This window comes from Trachinotus anak, unplaced genomic scaffold, assembly GCF_046630095.1.
Source record: "Trachinotus anak isolate AG129_WGS33_773 ecotype Australia unplaced genomic scaffold, CSIRO_AGI_Tana_v1 ptg000026l, whole genome shotgun sequence".
Classification (NCBI taxonomy): domain Eukaryota; kingdom Metazoa; phylum Chordata; class Actinopteri; order Carangiformes; family Carangidae; genus Trachinotus; species Trachinotus anak.
The window spans coordinates 4,762,562-4,782,547 of record NW_027273877.1 but is presented as its reverse complement, the minus strand read 5'-3'; the positions used below and the strand labels follow the sequence as shown (position 1 = coordinate 4,782,547).

Below are 19,986 nucleotides of genomic sequence, written 5' to 3'. Positions count from 1 at the left end.
AGCCCATGGTCTGGTGTAATACTGTCCGAGACTCTTGTTATACCATTGCATGTACACATACTGCATATATATTTTAGTGTTTCGAATGCTTCAGATCATTGCAATAAGGGTTACACTTTATACTATAAGCAAATATATTTGTATCACAAGATGTTAAAACATGGCAGAACAACAGTGACCTAATACGACTGCAGTAAATATCTGGGTTGCCAGCAGCACCATTAATTGGTGTTGCAGTATGTCCGTGATATACACACACAGGGCTTTTAATTTAAAACATCAGATACAGGAAGTGACACATGGTGACACCTGGCTAAAGCATAAGCAAGAGAGAAAAAGAAGAGAAGGAGAGACAGAAAGAGAAGGAGAGACAGAAAGGTAGATTTAACTACCAAACTTTAAGCTAGATAGATTTTTATCAATCAAGTTGCATTATGGGAAAGGTAGTATTCAGTGTTTCTGGAGCACTACACATAAAGTTTAGGATAGCCTGGCCTCTGCTGGCTTCATTTTGACCATCTCTTTGTCACATGTATTTTCTTCCCTTCCTGGCAGCCTCTGGTTTCCATTCACTAACATAAAGTTAATCAATCAATCACGAATACAGAACTGTTGCATGTGAATGTAAAACACAGCCACTACACCAAGGGAAACATTTATTTCCATTCAACAACTGGAAACTGATGAACTAATGTAAAACAACACATGTGATTGGTGGTCATATGATATGCAATATTACAGAGCTAAATAAGTACTACACATGACACAATATCATAAAAACACACAGAAAATTTCAAGTGTATTTCTGCAGGTGTTAAAAGACTTGGGCACATTTTACCTGAATTATAGGCACAAATAATTTGAAATGACAGGGGAATTTAAGTATTAGGAGTGAGTAATAGTAAATGAGTGGTAGTTGTACAATAAAATATGTAGGGAAAATATTTTATAGTAAAATTGATATTCATCTTTTAAATTTAATATACTTTATATTTAATTTGAAGGCAGGCTTGTTTAACATTGGGAAACAGCCATTTGACAACAACACAACCTGAGAATCCAGAACATGAGCACAATATGAACTTTTATACCAAAATTAAAAGTGGCTAACTTACACTGACAAATGGCACAGAGCACATAACCTTTAAGAGAAGAACACAACGGTATTTTCCAATCACATGCTCCAACAAGTTTCTCAATTATGTATTTCTATTATGACTTTATTAACAGTCACTACTGAGTGAGCACAAAGAAATCAAATTTTAATAAATCTGTAGTCAAAGTCTGAAGGGTGCAGTGACAAAGTTATATATGTTAAACAAGTGTGGTGCATGTTGAGTTCTCATCTTCTCTTGAACAGTTTACTTGACAACAATTTTTGTCTGACAGATTTCAAATGGCTTAATCTCTTTTCACACCATCAAAAGAAAAATCCCAATAGGAAGACATTAGGAGAACACCTGATATAACTTTGGTGGCTGTTTAACAGGATGACAACTAATTTCCAAGCCAAATGCAGCAGATTTTGCAGGTTTGCAATAAACCAAATCATGTGAACAACTCTGAAACCAGGGTTCAAGTGAAGCAATGCTTCTCACTCAAATACAGAGACAAAACTCCACTTAAACAAATTTGAGCAATTAATTGGTTTTTAAGCATGCAGAGACAGATTTGTAAGATTTGTCTCAACGCTCTTTACATAGTTTTGTCTTAACCAAACTGCCATATGATTCCTGCAATACAAAAATGGCTATGTTTCAACAATTCATCTGCATATTGCTGGTTCTATATTATTATTATAAACCAATTAGAGTTGGTTTCAAACAGATACAGACCACAGTCATGTAACAATACCGCTTACAAACTAACATCATCACACTGAATAATGGTAGAAAACAATGTCTAAAACAAACAAAAAGGGACCAATCAGACAGTGGATCACAGGATCCTAAGAGGTTCTAACACTGATAAAGCTGAGCAGAGGCTCCTCCAGAGCAACCTAATACTGTTAGGACCGACTCAGTGAGCCTCAAACAACTATACTATAAATATAAAATAAACAGAGTTGTCGTTTTAGTAGCCTTCCAAATAATGTGATCACTGAACCAGAGGATGTATAACATTGCTCCTTTGCACAGTAAGATAAGAGAAAGAGCTGACATGGTAAGAAATAAGAAAAGATCTTTGATTTTCTCAGCTACATCATTGTGCAGTGAGTTTTCTGCTTTCACAACAATGCAATGAAAAAGACAAAATAAGGGTTCAAGTTATGTTCAAATTGTAAAGACTGTAGATCTGAGCTTTAAAGAAGTGTTCGCAGTTTTTTTTAGTTTTAGTTCATGTAAATGACAGAAATGTAAATAATATTAGAAATCTTCTATCAATTTTTTAAATTTAATTCTTCACATTGACTTTGTTTTCAATACTGTACATTGGTGAGGTTTACATCTAATTTGAGTTTTTATTAAAAAAAGAATCAGGAAAACAAAATACTTTAAGAAATTTTGGTGGCATAATATATTTAAATGTCAGCTTTTCACAATCAAGTTTTACTTTGATAATTTTGGGAAAAGCTAAGTTGTATTAAACAGAAACAGATCTGAGTGCTGCCAGTCTCGTGAGGCCTACAAGGTACGAGCTTACCTTAGCTGTGGAGAGTTGGTGCCACAGATTATATGTGTGTTAAATCCATGGAGGAGGAAGAGCAAGTGACATGAGAGGTTGTTTTGCTCTGTGTGGGATTTAGCCTACATGAGAGGTTGGGTGCTGTGAAACATGGAGGCGTCTGGTGGCTCTGTTGGTTCTGGCAGGTAGTGATTGTCCTTGTAAATGTGTCGGCGGTACTTTGGCTTCAGGTGGACCCGCGAGTGTGGAAACATCAGATTCTATAGAGAGAAAAGGCGACATTAAGACTCAGTGAAGGTTTGCAGAAATGGAAATGAATATTACACCAGAAACAGTGGCCCAGCTCAAAACACACAGAACTCAATTTCAAGGAACTTCTTCCGATCAAGGAATTGGTGAGTCCAACCATGCTTGGTGATACTGTTATTGTCATGAACAAGAGCAAACTTAATTGATAGTAATTAAAAGTATCTTTCTTATACTAGAATTCACAGACAATCACAAAGTTTTGAGGTGTTTCCCCTGTATGGATAGCTTGATTACCTTCCCAGGGTCGTGTTGCAGAACAAGGGGTGCCACTCCTTCTGTTCTCTGAGGATACACTCGGTAAAACTGCTGCACTGTGGGCTCTACAAACTGCAAAAGTAGAACAGGTCAAAGTCAGCTTTAGTTCAGAACAGGTTTACTTAACACTCAAACCCATCAGAATCACAATGAAACGTTTTATTTTATTAAAATGTGTACTATTACATATCAAAAATAACTGAACATGATCTAGGTCTTTAAAACCATACAAAAATAACATTTATACTGTATCTCCACCAACAAACTTTCAATTCAATAAAGTCTTTATCTTCCAATCTGTTAAAAGATCACATCTTTTAACAAACAGTTACCAGTGGGAGCAGACTCATGGTTGTCCTTTTATGTATGACTTTATGTTTTTATTTTTCTTGGTGCTGTACCTCTGTTGTGGTGTCCTCCATGACAGGCAGAGGAGGAGGGACACAGCCTCCATCAATGGGTTGGTACAGATGTTCTGGCTGCTGGGAGCACACTGCTACTGGCACTGGACTGGAGGGCATCGGTGACTGAACAAGACAGTGATGACAGGTGAATAATGGGCCAAAGTCTCCTGAACTAAAAAGGAGGTACGGCTTTATTTTCCCTACCTGGGCGACAGTCCACTGATACTGGTTTGGGACACACTGGGGAGGTAGGAAAAAAGCAGACTGTCGAATAAAGTTCAACCCCCTGCTGTACTTGTGAAATGATGACATGGTGAGAAATTAATGGATCACCGAGGGGCTGAGCTGACCTGGCTGTGGTGATAGGCTGGTTGCTGGTAGACAGGCTGAGACTGAGGGAGTATCACTGGAGGAGAAGGCTGCAAGAGAAGAGACATACTTAAATCACACATTACCTACCTCGTAGGATCTTGTTATGTCTTTAGTATCTTATGTCTGTGTATAGTGCAGTTATGTAATACAGGCTTATTTTTATTTATTTTATCAGCAAGAACTGACAGGCCAGTGGTGTGGAGGAGGGCTCATGTTGGGGCAGTGGAAGTAGGCCACTCCGTTGTGGTAGGTGTAGGGATAGCCTGTGGACGTGGTCAGGTAGAGGGTCCCACAGGACACTGGCAAAGCCATGGCAGAGTCGGGGCCGGCGACATGGTCACTTTTAACTGGGAAAAGTAGGAAACCACACAAGATAAACATAAACCTGCGTCATTTACTGACCATTTCAAAAACAAATATGTCACCTTTATGCGTCATGAACAATTGGAGAGGCCAGTGTTACCACTTTTAATTATTCAAGTCAGGGTTCCTGTTGTGGTTCTACATTAAATTTCTTGCTGTATCAATAAAAATCTACCTTGGCATTTTGAAATTGTACCAAAACCACTTTGACAGTCATCATAAATAGCAAGTGAATTTTGTCATTAAACTGGTTAACTACTGGTGAGGTAAAAGTGCTATGCTGGATCGAAATGGATCGAAACCAAAGTGAATTAAAATAATTCAGCCATTTGTCAAAGGTCCTGTAATATCAGACTGCTGGCTTACTTTGTCCTGAGGCTTGCTGCTTGCGGACAGCCTGACCTATGCTGAGCTTCTTGTCTTTGAAACAGATTCCATTGGCCTTTAATATGAGTATTTGAGAGAACAGAAACCATATTAGATGAAATCTGGGAGATAAACTACATTATTATATATGAATAACATTATGTTTCAAATACTTTAATGGTCTGTTTTACTTACATTATTGAGGACTTTAAGTGCATCTTCTTGCGTCTCAAATGTAACAAACCCATATCTGTCCAAAGAAGCAAAATCAAGACAAACTATGTTTTAATTGGCTACCAGTAAATCTGTGAATAATGCTCAGAGTCAAATGATAGAAAGTAATAGCTGCTTGTATTAATATTATTTATCAGTCACTATCTGTATATGACAACAATGATGCAGTCAGCTCACCCTTTCGACATTCCTGAACGATCTATCACAATCTTCACCTCTTTTACTGCACCATGCTGAGAGAAGAAATGTCGCAGGTCGCCCTCATTAACCTTCATAAACACATACACACACACACACACACGAGAAGCTGCAGTGGTTGCTGATTTGGTTTGGTCTTTACAAGGAAAAACTAAACAAAATTTTATGCCATTTATTCCTTTATAAGCCAAGAGAGCTGATAGACAGTTGATTGTTTTACATATAATTAGTGACAAAGCTATTTCTAGAGGAATATGTTATGTTATTGTTATTGCTGACTGAAAGCTGGTCTCCTGTAAATTATGTTATTACTCTCAGGTCACTCTGTCATCCTGATCTTAACTTATATACATGCTTTGCTGCTCTCTAGTGTCTACCTATCTACAGTAAGAAACACAAGCCCAAACATACACTTTACCAGAGCAGATTTGCAGCTCTCACCTTGTAGTCAATCCCCCCAACAAAAATCCGATTGGGGATAACAGTGCCAAGGCAGGAGGTCTGCTGAGTTGGGCTGTCAGCATGGTGAGAAGGGCCATCAGCGTGGTTTTCTGGAGGTAACACATCAGGGGTGGAGAAGCTGCTGCTGTTTTGGGATGGACAGGTGGATGTGAACTTGAAAAAAAAAAAAAAAAAAGACAAGACATTGTGGTCTAATTCTGGGCCAGCAAGAAACACTGTTAGTATCACTTTGTTGGATAGCAAGTAGTGACTATACTCAGATTGGATCTGGTGAGAAATGTGAAATGAAGTCTCCTCCCACTAGGAAGCAGCTGAGTACCGGGCTGTGGAAAATCCCATTTTATGAACAGAAGAGATTTTTGGGTTTGCATATGGGAACCATTGGCTCTGATATTTGTTACCAAATCAAAAGAACCAGACCAAATTTTCTGGCTTGCAAACTACAGAGCAAAGACAAAGCAAAGGGGAAAAAAAACTTTAACTTTGAAAATGCATCTGCTGTTTGTGAACCAGTGGAACAAATGCAACCATTACCAGCTACCTCTCATCACTGGTTGAAGACCTACAAACAAAATAACAAACAGTGGGTCTTTTAAGTCAGATGAAGTTGATGCACCTGCAGCCATTCAATGGATTGACCTATTGCCAACAGTATCAACAACTCTTTCAATATGGCCACACAGTTTTTTGCAGGTGTGGTGTCATACAACTACTGACTGCTAATTTCTTAACACTGTGTATAAGAGCTAGTGTATAAAGCTAGATAATCATAATGCATTTTACCAGGTGGGAAAGAGGCTCACAATGTATGATGAACTAATCTGACAATGTAGTGTAGAAGTACTCTGTTACAAGTCAAAGTCCTTCAGTACTATTAGCATCACAATATAAAATAGCAAAAGTAAAAGTACACATTTTGAAGAATGACCCATTACTTTACTCAAGAAAACACACATACCTTAAAATTGTACATAAATAAAGTTCTTGAGTAAATGTACTTAATTACTTTACACCACCGCTTAAAGTTACTTAATTACCATAACACAGTTTTGCTAGCTAAAGATTAGCTCAAAGATTAGCTAGCAAAGCCATGAGGGCAGTTCACTCACCGCATTTTGCTCCTTCGCTTCCATAACCACATTCGTCTGGTCAAAGTCAGCCTCTGAAAATTTATGCAGCTTACAATCTCTGAAAAGCCATGTTTTCTGGTGATATATTTGGAGCTCAGTGCGGGTTTAGCTCCTCAACTTCATGAGTCTCCCCGAACCAACGGTCAAACTCCTACCGCCGCCCCCCCCCCCCCCCCCCCCCCCCGCCGCTGGCTCTGGCGCCCCTGGCTTGACCTTTGACCTCATCACCGCTCACATTGTGTCTCTCAGCGTCTCACTCCGCCAAAGTCTAAACCTTTTTTTTTTTTTTAAACCTGATATATAAGAGACATAAAAAAATAAAATGAATAAATAAAAAATAAATTAAATGCTTTTTTTTTTTTTTTTTGGAAAACTCTGGTTTGAAACACAAAACATAAAAAACTTCTACAAGGAGCAAATACTTTTTTATAGGGACTGTATAAGAAGGTAGAAGGTATAAGCCATGGTTTTATCTCACTGCTAAAAGCTTTTATTTTTTAAATTATTTTATCAATGATCAATGGATTTATGTAGTACCACATACTGCCCACACCGGGGCGCCACTTCTCTGCGAATAAATATGTCATGTTTGCACAATCTTCATGTTGTATGTTCATCATATCAAAACCGACAATGAAAATTAGACCTTGGAAGTTTTCACAGACTGACCAGATTTCTGTAGGTGCAGCTTCCTGCTTTTTAAACTTGACACATTTAATGATGTCAAAGCTTTTGCAACAGTTTTTTAATAATAATAATAATAATAATAATCTAATTTCAATAGGGTCAAATATATAATTGGCCTATAAATATTAACAACAGCAGTCACAATGTTTAACTTTTCAGTGACTGAATAACTACAGTATATGTAGATTAGTCAGAGCCACTTTTCCTCCAGCAATCCACAAGGAGCCTCTTTGCATGTTGCATACAGTACACATGGAGCTATATAATATAAATATATATAAATTGCCCCCCACTTCTTCCTCCTCCTCCCTGAGACCACAACACAGCGATAGTAAAAAACCCACAAATTGTCTCCAACAGAGAGAAAAGCACCGGATTCATAAGCTGGTAGTCGCAGTAATGAACGAGCAACACCAAACAGGGGGGACAAAGAGTTTTGTGTCAGGTTTTCCTCGAACACATCCATACTGCAGTGGGTAAATTTCCAAGCATCTTTTTTAAATCCCCTTCCTCTCAACAAAAAGCTCATGACATTGTCAGTGTGTATTTCCTGTCTGCCTGCACGTCTTGCGCATTTCCCATCATTGCAACCTCCTTTCTCCTGATTGTTTGTACGCATCTGAGTAATGTGGGCCACACCATTACATGTCATTCATTTCCAGCTTTTCTTAATTGCCGGTTGAATTTGCCAACAAGGTCTGACTGTGCAAAATGAGAAGGGCATGTTTGATAATTACAGCAATTTACCAGCTAAAAGTCCTTTTATACTCCACAAAGATCATTAAAGGCACAAGTGCTGTCAGGGCAACTTGTCTGGCTGAGTTTTCATTTAAAAAACAAAAAGAAGGGATTAAAGCTGAATGAGGATTTCATTTTTTTTGGCTGTTTTACTTCTTCTCTTTGTATTGACTAGTTTCTGGTTTGATTTGCTGTAATATTATGTTCTTACTATGTTATATTATTATTATTGTCTTGTGTGAACACATGCAGAGTTCTGTTTGTGTGAGTGCATGGGCCCTTGAGTTACTCTATTTCATGATTATTTTTAAATTTCAATTCACTTAAATTAATGAGACACAGCAAATTGGCTATGTGGCTATGCGCTGACCATTGAACACAAACCACTGAGCTTTACTACATGTTTCAATGCAACATTTGGTTTCCAGTAATGCGTTTTGTCATCGGTGCTGTTTACCTGAAATGTCAGGATGTGAGTAATGTGGCTCTGAAGTGAGCTTTGTGCTGGAGGAAAAGTACCAGAGCAGTCCAGGCAACCATGTCAAACACAGAGGAACAGGACTTTGGATGTTTTTTCTTCAGAATCAGGACTCAGGTAAATCCCAATCAGCCTCGGTGTCTCCTGGGGCCGGCCATGGTTAACGTCTGGACTGTTTGACACTGAAGGAAACCCAACTGATCCTTTACAACACTCCACACCAAGACACAAAAAAAAGGCAAACAGTAAGGCAAACATCTGCTCTGCCAGATGTGTGAGAGACAAACAGCTCAAAAATGAATCTACTGTCGATCAGGATGTTCTATCACAGTTAATGCCGGGACCATTGCGGCCTTTACTGACAATTGTGAAGTTTAGCATCACCTATAATTCCATAATGGACACTAACATTGACCACATTCTCACTTGGGAAGCCAGTAAGGGTTTTCACCCTGAACTTAGGAATACCTGGGGTTACCGACACCTGGTATTTAGGGTTTTGGGCTTGAAGAAAAGGTGTGTGCTGTTGTTTCCACTTCACAAACATTATGCTGCGCTCTTCTCTTGAGTTTGAGGGCAAGTCTTTAGGTCTTGAGACGTGCAGTGTAAATAAAAAACAGATATAGAAGAGCGTGAGGTCAAATATCAGGTCAGATGTGGATGTCCTATTGAGAAAGGACCATTTTATCTCAGTCGGTCAGTCAGTCAGACAGTCGTGGAGACAGAGGTTGATGAAAAATGAGCCATAACAGAAGGGTTCGACTCTGGCTCTGTAATTACTCTACAAATCTCTGATTTCCCCTCCTTCATCTCCAGACTATTTATAGCTGCTGCATTCCTCTTGGAGAATAAAATGATCTCTTTGAGACAGTACAATGCCAGAAATAACAGGTTTGGACAAACATTTGCTGAGGCGTGGTGGGCCTGGCTGACCATTACTGAGTTCCACTGTGGTTTCAGTCTACTGTTTTTCCCCCTCGTCCATTTATTCATCTGTTATTCTAAATGGCAGTGGGTTCGGTGGGGGAGGTGTGGGGGGCGGTGGCGAGCAAGATGTGATGGTTCAACAAAATAGCTTGTATGAGCTGAGGTGAAATGGCTTTGTAGTAGGGCAAGGCATGGCAAGGCCAAGTGTTTTTTTGCATGTGAGGGAGTGGGGAAAAAGAAAACACATACACTCATAAACACACACCTTCATGTCTGGGAATACTCAGGTGACTACAGGACTCAGACCTCCCTCTCTGTGCTCCATTTTGTTTATGTTACAATCATAGGACTTCACTGGGAAATATGATCAGCAGAGACATGTGGCTTCGAGTGTGAATATGTGTATATGCAATCGTGTGTGTGTGTGTGTTTGCTTGCCAGTCTGTTTAAGATGTGAGAGAAGGAAGGCTTTTCTACTGAATGTGCCTCTGGTCAGCTTTTGCATAACGACAAAACGAAGATCATATGCAGCCTGCGTTGCATCTATTCTTCATATTCAACTCATTCCCACCAGTGTTCGTTTTCCTGCAGCACTGGAAAAAAAAAAAAAGACTGCAGATCGTTCTACGCTTGCACCGTGGACCAGATGACCCACCTCATTTCAGGTATGTCACATTTTAGAGTAATAAGACCAAACTTTCTGTCATGGAAACTCCAGAGGATATGATCTAAATTATTATTGTGTTCTTCAAATGTATCGGCAATTAAGATCATTTTCTCAACTGGTGTTTTCAGTCTTTACTGGAAGTGTGTTTAGCTTGTGTATATACAGTATAGCTATGAACTTGACCGCGCAGTGAGGACTATCTGTTATAAAGGGTGCCACAGCAAGGAGATGTTAACTTAGCTTTGCATAAAAACTAGAGACAGCTAGCTTGTGTTTATTCAAATGTCAGACCAGCACCTCGAAATCTCTCCAATTATCATATCTTTTTTGTTGTATAATTAGTGAGCTTTAGTGGTGCTGATAGAGATTCTCTTAGAGCTAGATGAAGTCAACTGGACTTGCTTGTGGTTCTTTCCAAGTGGCGAGAAGACTTTGCTATAATGAAACAGCCTCAGGTGTCATTTCACTGATCAAACTGACAGGTTTCACAGTCTCAGTCCAGGTAATGTCTAATAACACAAAACTACTGGATACAAATTGTTCAGTTTTTTCAGGCCCTAAATCAACATCCAACACCAAACTATATTGTGCACGATACAAATTATTGGAATTCTCATAGACAACTAGACTATTATTGGTAACGCCCTTTAAAAAAAAAAACAAAACAAAAAAAAACACACGTGTGAGTCACATCGTACCATATCAACATGACTGCAGTTTATTGTCCCCTCTCTGGCTTTCTCCAGTGGTTGTTTGTTCTTTTGTGAAAATGCTTCACCACAATGGTGTTGCATTCCACAGCGACACCCGATGATTTCTCTAAATGTAGACATATTATTTAGGGTTTTATATGCTGGGGCCCTGGCTATAGTTAGTGGGTGTGCGCACACTGACCTATAATAAAGTAAACACACTCAACTGGGCTCCAGTGAACTAAAAGAAAAGCCATCTTGCCTTGCTGTTTGATTTTACCTCCTGTACTGTATTGAACTTAGCAGGTAGGCTACAGAATTGTACGGCCGCTGACCTTTGGCACGCTTCTGGGTTATGTAATCTGGGAGCATGACTTGTAATGGTTACTTTCAGGGGTGTGGTTCCTGGTCAGACCGTTCTGTCAAACGAATGTTACTCTATTATTGACAAGCAGACTTTGTCATTACTCACAATCCAACAATGACGATCACTCCGCATGGCAAAGGGAAAAAACTGCTGTACTAAACCAAAAAAAAAAAAAAAAGGGTTTCATTGACCTCTTCTGATTGAAGGTTTTAAAAGAGTGCAGGGTAAGGCCATTTTCAGACCAACATTAGCAGAGTGTGAAAAAGATGCAGCCCTGAGTTTCAATCTGAAACTGCACATAGCAATGCAGCGTCATTGCCGATATGCATTTTGTTGCCCGATCAAACATATGCAAGTACAGTTTCCTGTTAGATTACTTTGCATTGGATAACTCTATCTTATCTACTACCACAAAGACTCAGGGCTTGAAAGCTTGAACCAGCGCCTCCATCCTGGTAATGCTTTCCAATGGATACACAATTGGCAGTGTCTGTGGGTGGGAAGCCAGCAAGGGCCTTCAACCTAGCGACTCCCGAGCAGATGAAAATAAGGGACTGTTGTCATGGAGGAACCACATGTCCTCTTTGATGTCACAATGTACTGACACACACATACTTCTACATCACTACAGTTAGGTGAGAGTTAAACCACCAGAGTTCAGCTTAAATAAGATTATATGGGGGCATTGAGCTACTTTTAAATGCGTCCATGACTTTTACAATTCAATAATATACTATGACTTAAGTATCACCTGAAAACAATGCTACAGTGGTAACTATATGATGTGATTATGAACCCACATTGCATGTCCATGTCTGTGAATAATTGCTTTACATTAAGTGCTTTTCACAAAGGTTACATATACTGAAAGTCAAGGTGATCTCACCTCCCTTTAGATACCGTCTATGGCTCAAATCAGGTCTAAAAGTCTTTTGGGATCAAACCAGAGAATTGCCAATTGTGGCTGTACTTATTTACTAGTTTCTGCTCCATGTGACATTTTGAATAAAACATCGTTCATAGGGGAGAGTGACAAAGACCGAGGGGATGACAAGTCGAGTCATTCTGCTATCATTTCGGATGCGGGATCATGAATTATTTGGCAGGAAGATAACACTAATTTTGCATTAGATTCACAGCCCAGTGCACCTGCAGAGTTACACCCCCCAACACACACACACACACACACATGCACATTGGTTGCCCTGCCCCTCCTGACACCCTGTTGTTTGTGTATAGTGAATGTAGGTCAGAAATTTGTGTACGTGTGTGTTTGTCTGTCGCTCTTTGTGTGTGTGTCTTTGGTGTATGTGGCAGCAATGGACGCACTGTGTGCTAGGGAGGTCTCCTGACACAACTACAAATATGAATCCACACACACACACACACACACACACACACACACACACGTAATCCAGCGGTAGGTCAGTTTAATATTTCATTTGGCTGATGGACGGCGTCTGCTGCTCTGTGAGCCAAACATCATTACAACACACTAAGTGACTTAACTCTAATTAGAGCTGAAAATCACATTAAAGCTGCTCTGTGATACAGGAAGTAGCTCACCTTTTCCCCATCGTGGTTGGTTGTGGGGCCCTCGCAGCTACACTATCAAGCATAATCCGTTAAAAGTAATTAGAAATCAAGATTTAGAAAGTCACAATAAGCTTATATAATAAGCGTATAACAGATATAAGAGCACAGATCAAATCAAATATGGACATTACCTTATTTTGTCTTGATGACAATTATCAACACTAACCTTTGCACAATGTGCCTTTCATTTTTTTTAAACTATACATTACTAATTTTTATTTGGCCTCTAATGATTTATGTCTTTGTACTTTATTATTAAATTTTCACTATTGCTGCTTTGTGTTAATTCAAAGTCACAAATGATTATTGATGATGAATATTTGACACTGATGCAACACAGAAATGAAACAAAACCTTTCCTCCTTCGTCAGAGATCATGTGCATCCTGTGTGTGTGAATCAGAGTGTTTATGTGTATAATTTATGAATGATGAGGAAGTAAACAGCTTCACTTTGGTAACATGCTTTTGCACTTTGACTGCATGTGTGTGTTTGTGTGTAAGTGTGTGCAGTTTTGTTGTGGATGAATTAACAGCCTGTTTATGTACTCCATTTCTTCGTTTCCTTCTTACTGTACCTCTTTCTTCTTCTTTTGTTGGTCTGTTGGTGGTATTAGAGGACATAATATGATGTTATGTCGTGGTTGGGAGTTATCAGCAGCTGTTAGCCCATCGTGTACTTGAATCACCCTGGATTATCCATGTGGACATTCACACAGGGTCCAAAGTGCTGACCAAGCCAGCTCTCTCACCTCCTAATGTGTCATCACATCACAACAAAGACTATTACAGCAAACACAAAACAATAACTGCTATTTCACGACTCATCATGCAACATCACGGCTGCTATTTTAACAAATGGAGACAATGGGAAGCGCCTGTGGCATCCCGCAGGGATACAGTGAGCAGTGTTAAGCATTTAGGGGAACTATATCATTTGGAAGGAGGTGGGATCAATGGTAAAGAATGGACAGATAAAGATAACACAACACTGGGTCGAGACACAAGGATCGCAGTTACAGCAGCAGAGCAAAAAACTTAATGTGATTTTTTTCTTTCTCTGGAGGTTTTGAGTTTTTTTTTCTGAAGGTAATGAAAACCCAAAGAAAAACCTCCAGTCAAAGCCTCACAAGTTTACGTCTCAGATCAGGTCATAACTTCCAGTCAGAGAAATCAATTTTTTGACTTCATGTGTCTCCTCCCCTGTCAAAGAACCATGGTACAGGCATAAAGAAATTTGAGGTGAGAGGCTAAAGAAATGTTTTCTTCTTCTTTAATTTGCGATAGTCTGGATGAAATCGTTGTGGATCGCTGACTTCAGCTTGCATGTTTGAAGCATGAACTTTTAAAACCACCTCCTCTACCCCCCGTCCGTTCCCCTGCACAGCGCCATGCTTCACCCATGGCGGGAGTCAGAGATGTCCTTGTTTTCTCCTCCCTCCATCCCTTCATCCCTCGCTGTGTTTGTGCTGAACAGATGCCAGCGCTGGGTAAAGTCCTCTCCAGAGGGGCTGCCAGCAGCATATTGGTTTATAATTAATGAAATTAGGGCCGCTGTCTGCCGAGGAGGCTTCGGTCCCAGTGTAGGAGAGACTGCTGCCTGCCAGGAAGACAGACGACTGGAGAGATCGAAGAGGACAGACAGAAAGAGACAGATGTAGTAGGATCGTCGTCGATCCACTGTAAGGCCGACACATTCAGGATCTTCATCTTCATCATCAGTTTTTAATGACAACATGTTTGAATGTTATATTTGTCTCCTATTAAAAGTGGGACCTCAAAATATCATCCCAGGTGATTATTGGTGTAAGAACAACATGAAAGTGCTCAGAGCCGCAGGGACGGGGCTACACATGGATAATACATCCAGAGGCTCCAGAGGAGTGCCCATTTAAACTAGTGTTTAAAAAGAATGTACATTTGAAGTCGACAAAGGAACGATACAGGTGAACAAATATGGTTTTGCTCTCACAGGCAGCAACTGAGGCATTGAAGCATATGAATGACCATAAATGAAGAAGTTTGTCATTAACATCCAGGCTATATATGACCAAAAAATGTGTCAGCCATGGAGCCAGACATGGAGGAAGCTTTGTAGCTTATTAGCTGTGTGTCACCACCCAGTTGTATTTAACCCTCTTCTAATAGAGTATTAAGAAAAAGTAGGCATATGGTTTGCAGATAGTCTGCTAAATAAAAGCAGATTGTCATGCTATACAGATGCATATTAAATATTGATACTTGAATTAATAATTTGGTACGTTTTGAGTTAAATATTTAATCTTCTGCACACTACTTGACCTTTATCGGCTGAAGTCCTAGACTGGATGCTGCTGTAGAAATAATGTCCAGAATCACCAACCTGAACAGAGAAGATGTGAGAAAACTAATAAGAACTCTAATAAAACAGTGAAGTCACAGCTCAGCCTTTTCACAGCAGACATTTTGACTTGTCAGAGTATGTGTTACTAATGTCATTAATGGTTAAGTTCTATTCAAGAGTCCCAGTGAGACACGGTAGTGAGCCAACATGCACAATACCAGGACCCTGAGACTGAAGCAGCTAAATGGAACTCAGGCATCATTAATTTTATTATTTACACCGGTGCTTTTCCCACTGTGACATGTCAAAATGTCCTCTGTGAAAAAGGCCTATTGTGTTTGTTCTCCACAAAATAAAGATACAGAGGTGTGTGTGTGTGTGTGTGTGTGTGTGTGTGTGTGTGTGTGTGTGTGTGTGTGTGTGTTTCAACAACTACAAGAATGATGCACGAGCGGACACGCACACACACATCCTATCCATGCCCACTAACCTTATTTTAGTCACTTGCGACTTCTCCTCCCCAGTTAATCCAGTTAGAGCTTCTCAATCCAGCCTCTCCTGCTGTGTCCTGACGCAGTCGAACCTTCCATCTACCTGAATGTGACATGAAACTGCAGCCACATGATATTACTCTGGGCTGCTTCTTGCTCCACAATGAATCTGAACGTTTTCGCTGACCTGCAGACACTTCCTGCGCCGTGATTAAGGTGGGTCACAGTGCACGGGGAAGTGTATGATGGATTTAGTATAAAAAAAAACATGCACAATGTTGACACTTGATGATCAGGCAACTGGGAGCTGACTAGTGCTTATACACTGAGGTTAAATGAGAGAACAAGTTACAGGTGTGGCTCAACAAAAGAATAAAGGACAGGTGTTGAGGGTGAAGCAGGGTAAGGTGATTGACAGGAGAAAGCAACACAAGGGGAGCGACTGGTGGACGGATACGAAATGGCAGGGCCTAGAGGGGAGGAGAGGAAAGGAAAGACAGGAATGTTAACATGTTGGCATGAATGCAGAAGCTTTATTTTATTAGACAGATGTATAGAGACAAAGCCCTGTAAAAAGTGAGTTGTAGGAAAAGTGGTGAAGGCAGAGACAAATATGGGTTTGGTTGACAAGCAGAAGATGAAATAAATATAAAGACTTCTTCTGTTTCTCAGCTCGATTGTGTATCTGCTCTCGCAGCTCTCTCTTTCCCGGTGCAGACCTGACTTTCAGGCATCATGTTGATAATGCATCTTGTTTGTCTCAAAACTTCACTGTTATGACATTTGTGTTCGATCACATTATAAACAGGCGGTGTGGCTTGCTGGCAATGCCGAACCACTAATTGTTGTAATTGTTAGCAGTTGTAGGGGCTGCAAATATGGTCTGGTCTGTGTACGTATCTGTGCTTATGAACATGCTCATACATCCAAGCGAGTGCATATTTATGTAACTTTCTATGTTTCTTTGAACACGATATACACCTAGTGTGTGTGTGTGTGTGTCTAAAGACTTCCTTTCCTTGTTTACCTCCCAGTTAAGCCTCAAACATTCTTGATTAGATAGAGGAGAGACAGAGGGAGGAAGGAAGGATGGAAGGAAATAGTGAAGGAAGGATGGGGGAAGAAAAGAGTAAAGAGAAAAAAAGGAAGGAAAAGTAGAAAAGGGTCAAAAATGTTATTTCCACAATAAAGTTGCATCAAGTGTCACATAGAGACAGATATTTCAAAGTAAAAGCCAGAAATTTCTGCGGGAAAATGAAAAAATGAGAACAAGAAAATTCATTTTTTTGTCATTTGGGTGAACTAATCCTTAAAGCTCATAGTTTCTTATCCTCCATCTTCTAAATTTACCTTCAGTTTCTTATGTTTAATTGAATAGTCTTGGAAGAATTTTCCATGCCTTGACAACAGCACCAGGAGAGTGGAAACTTCTGTGATTGGCTGGTCTGCAAACAACTTGCTCCTTCCACCAAGGAAAGGTTATAAAATAGCAACTCCGAGCAAACTTGAATCCAAACCCAGCCTCTCCAGCCTTATGCGAGGGAGACGGAGCACAAGGCAAAAAGCAGCAAAGCGTGCTGAGCTGCGGGCCCATGGCGGCACCGTGGAGGAACAGCCGGTGTTAATCCAACCCAGTAACGGCTCAGCAGGCTGCAGTGTGGAACCAGCGGAGGAGGGAAGGAGCGTGAAATCCCCGACACCTGGTGGCTCTTTCTGCACAAGAGTCTGCAGCTGGTGTCAAGAGCCCACAGCCACCCGACCAGCTGTGCTTCCTCGACAGCTCCTCTGGCTTACACTGAGGTCACATGGACTGGTATTAGCCTGCTTAACAGGTTCAAGACTTCATCCACTTTGTGCAGTGTGTCATGGATATGATGCATCATGTTTGATTACCTGTTGTAGAACTGATCTGTGCAATGCTTAGTTTTTCAACTGCCCCATTAATGTTTGACTTTGTTTCAAAAGCCTTTTTACTCTGACAAAAGAAAGTTTTTAAATAATTCATGTAAGGTGGAAGAATCTGGTGCTTTGCTGAATGGTTAAAAGAATAGCACAAAAGAATGTAAGAAAATTAAAGAATAATAAAAGGAATGAAATATTGATGATACAATTCACAGCTGTGCAGGTTAGATCAAGTGCAATGAGTCTTAACAATGTGCTTCTACATGTAAATCATGTAAAAGAAGAATGAAATACACTATCTGTGCGCTTCATGAGTTTAGAAATGAGTAGTTGTTACTTACCTGGACTTTTTTTTGGGTTTTTTTTTTTACGTAATATGGTTTCATCACAGACTGTGAGTTGTTTCAATGTTGATTTTTTTCTTTTCTTTTGAAAGCCACCAAAGTTGGAATTGGTGGATATGGTGTGAAATCCAGGGTGGTGAAGCGCGCTTGTTGTGCAATGACACAATTATTTACAGAGCGTGAATTAAGCCACTGCTGCCTTATGCAACCACAGAAATGCCTTAATAGCTCATTTACTCTCACTTTTGCTGGAGTCAGTAGGCCGGTGCTGCGGTCAAAGCTCCGGGCTGCATTAAGGAGGGAGCCATGTTGCTGATGTGCACACTGGCTGTCAAGATTCTCCAGAGTCAGTTGTTTTAATGCTAATGGCATTTAGCAACCATAAGCTACTGGTTATACCAGACCAAGTAAGAGTGTAGCATCATAACCCATGAAAACAGTGTGTTTTATCACTTATGAGTTAAAGTTTTCATTTTCAAGAGGAGGAATGTGTTATTTCTTCTTTCAAAAGTCACAAAGTCTCGCTTTAAAGAAAACCAACCCAGACTTGTGTAAGGTGACGCGACACAAACCCTGGTTTCCACACACTGGCTTCCTTTTCGTTGCTCTATAAGCACTCTGCACTGCTGGCTCCCTGTAGTGGTCACAACTAGAGACCACAAAAATCTGAAAAGAGGTTCCTCCACAGGGTGTTTCCCCCATCTACAGCTTTTCTTCTACAATGGACCCTACCCTCATCTTCTTTTATCTGCTGCGAATCTCCCAATTCAAACCACATCACAGGAGATGGTGTGCTGAGCGCCAGGGGAGCAAAAAGCCCTTTCACCCAAAATGACTACACATTCACCTTCGTCTTGTTCTGGGAGATAAAAACTAAATGAATGAATCATCAGCATTTAAAAATCTATTATAAAACACATAAACTTCTAATTCATTCACTTATTGTAAAAACAACAGGGGGACAAGGACACTGCCCTGTGGGACTCCATGTGTTACAGATTTCATTCTGGATAAATACTTTTGATCCTCAACTCTCTGACATCTATGGGTTAAATATGAAGGAAAGCATTTATGAAGAACCCATCGCTGACATGTCATGATACGAAGCTTAAAAAAAGCTGCAGAAGCAACTATAACGAACCGCATGCATCAATGAACGACCCAAAAATAATTCAGCCATTCTTAAAGTTGCTCCAAAACAGAGACTGAACTCTCTAATTTAGCTTGAAATTTATTTGATGGCACGGTTTTATATTTACAACAAATATGGCTTTTTACTACTTGAAATAAATAGAACATTAAATTATCAAATTCCAGACTTTTAGAAGTTATGGCACTATTAGCCTTTAATTGTTTTTCATTTTCCTCCGAAAGGGATTTGCTTTGAATGTTGAATGTGGGTGTAAAAATGTTACTGGCTCGATGTAACGCTATTTAGAGGCGCACATCAAAACGCGCTGGTCCGCCACTAATGCAGCAGAGCCGCCATAATTAAATGTTTGTTTTTGAAGGAGATGTGATGTGGTTGTTTTCTGACTCGTTTCATCTTTGGGTATTTGAAGGGTGTTTTCACCATCTGTGTATATGTGTGTGTGTGTGTGTGTGTGTGTGTGTTGTTTCCATGTGTAGTTCATCATAATATGACACCTCTATGAGCTCAATACAGAACAAACATATTCGATGAAACCACCAGTTTCTTCTTCTTCTTCTTCCAAACTTTATCTAACTGTGTCTCACTTGTCACACTACGGTGTTTGATGGCTGGGACCTGGTGTTATGTTTGTTTTTCTGTCATTTGTCATCTGTGTTTTCATATAGTTTTAGAAACGATTACACACACACAGTGTACCATCTCATTTCATAGCTGGGGTGTGGGGATGATGATCGTTGCCGAGGAACAAGTTTTACAATGGATAATTTAATCAAGCGGACAACCAGGTCTGATCAACCCAGATCAACTCATGGTATGTGAGTACATGTTGAACCGGAAAGTGAATCTTCAAATTCAACAAATACAGGTAAGGTTTTGAACTGTAAATTAAAAGTCACCGTCATTCA

At 39.9% G+C, this 19,986-nt stretch overlaps 1 protein-coding gene across 4 annotated transcripts; it reads right to left on the bottom strand.

Moving 5' to 3' along the window:
- Positions 1–639: 639 nt before the first annotated feature.
- Positions 640–6,880, bottom strand: LOC139609430 (protein boule-like). Of its 4 annotated transcripts, none has more exons than XM_071463984.1 (11): positions 6,698–6,880; positions 5,568–5,741; positions 5,106–5,197; positions 4,890–4,944; positions 4,695–4,770; positions 4,152–4,312; positions 3,944–4,012; positions 3,798–3,833; positions 3,591–3,716; positions 3,169–3,261; positions 640–2,885 (listed from the first exon to the last, which is right to left on the bottom strand). In XM_071463984.1, the coding sequence occupies exons 1-11, from the start codon at positions 6,719–6,721 to the stop codon at positions 2,748–2,750; spliced, it is 1,044 nt and encodes a 347-aa protein (XP_071320085.1). In that variant the 5' UTR covers positions 6,722–6,880; the 3' UTR covers positions 640–2,747. The 4 variants fall into 4 exon arrangements, with proteins under 4 accessions (XP_071320085.1, XP_071320088.1, XP_071320086.1 ...); XM_071463987.1 differs by having other exon boundaries at positions 5,106–5,161; XM_071463985.1 differs by having other exon boundaries at positions 5,568–5,712.
- Positions 6,881–19,986: the final 13,106 nt, after the last annotated feature.

Excerpts from the sequence above, each read along its gene's own strand:
- LOC139609430 (XM_071463984.1), bottom strand. The coding sequence starts at position 6,721 with ATGGAAGCGAAGGAGCAAAATGCG. Across the intron at positions 4,013-4,151 it reads CTCCTCCACACCACTGGCCT|CCTTCTCCTCCAGTGATACT; the intron begins GTCAGTTCTTGC and ends CTTCTCTTGCAG. Across the intron at positions 3,262-3,590 it reads TGGAGGACACCACAACAGAG|TTTGTAGAGCCCACAGTGCA; the intron begins GTACAGCACCAA and ends CTACTTTTGCAG.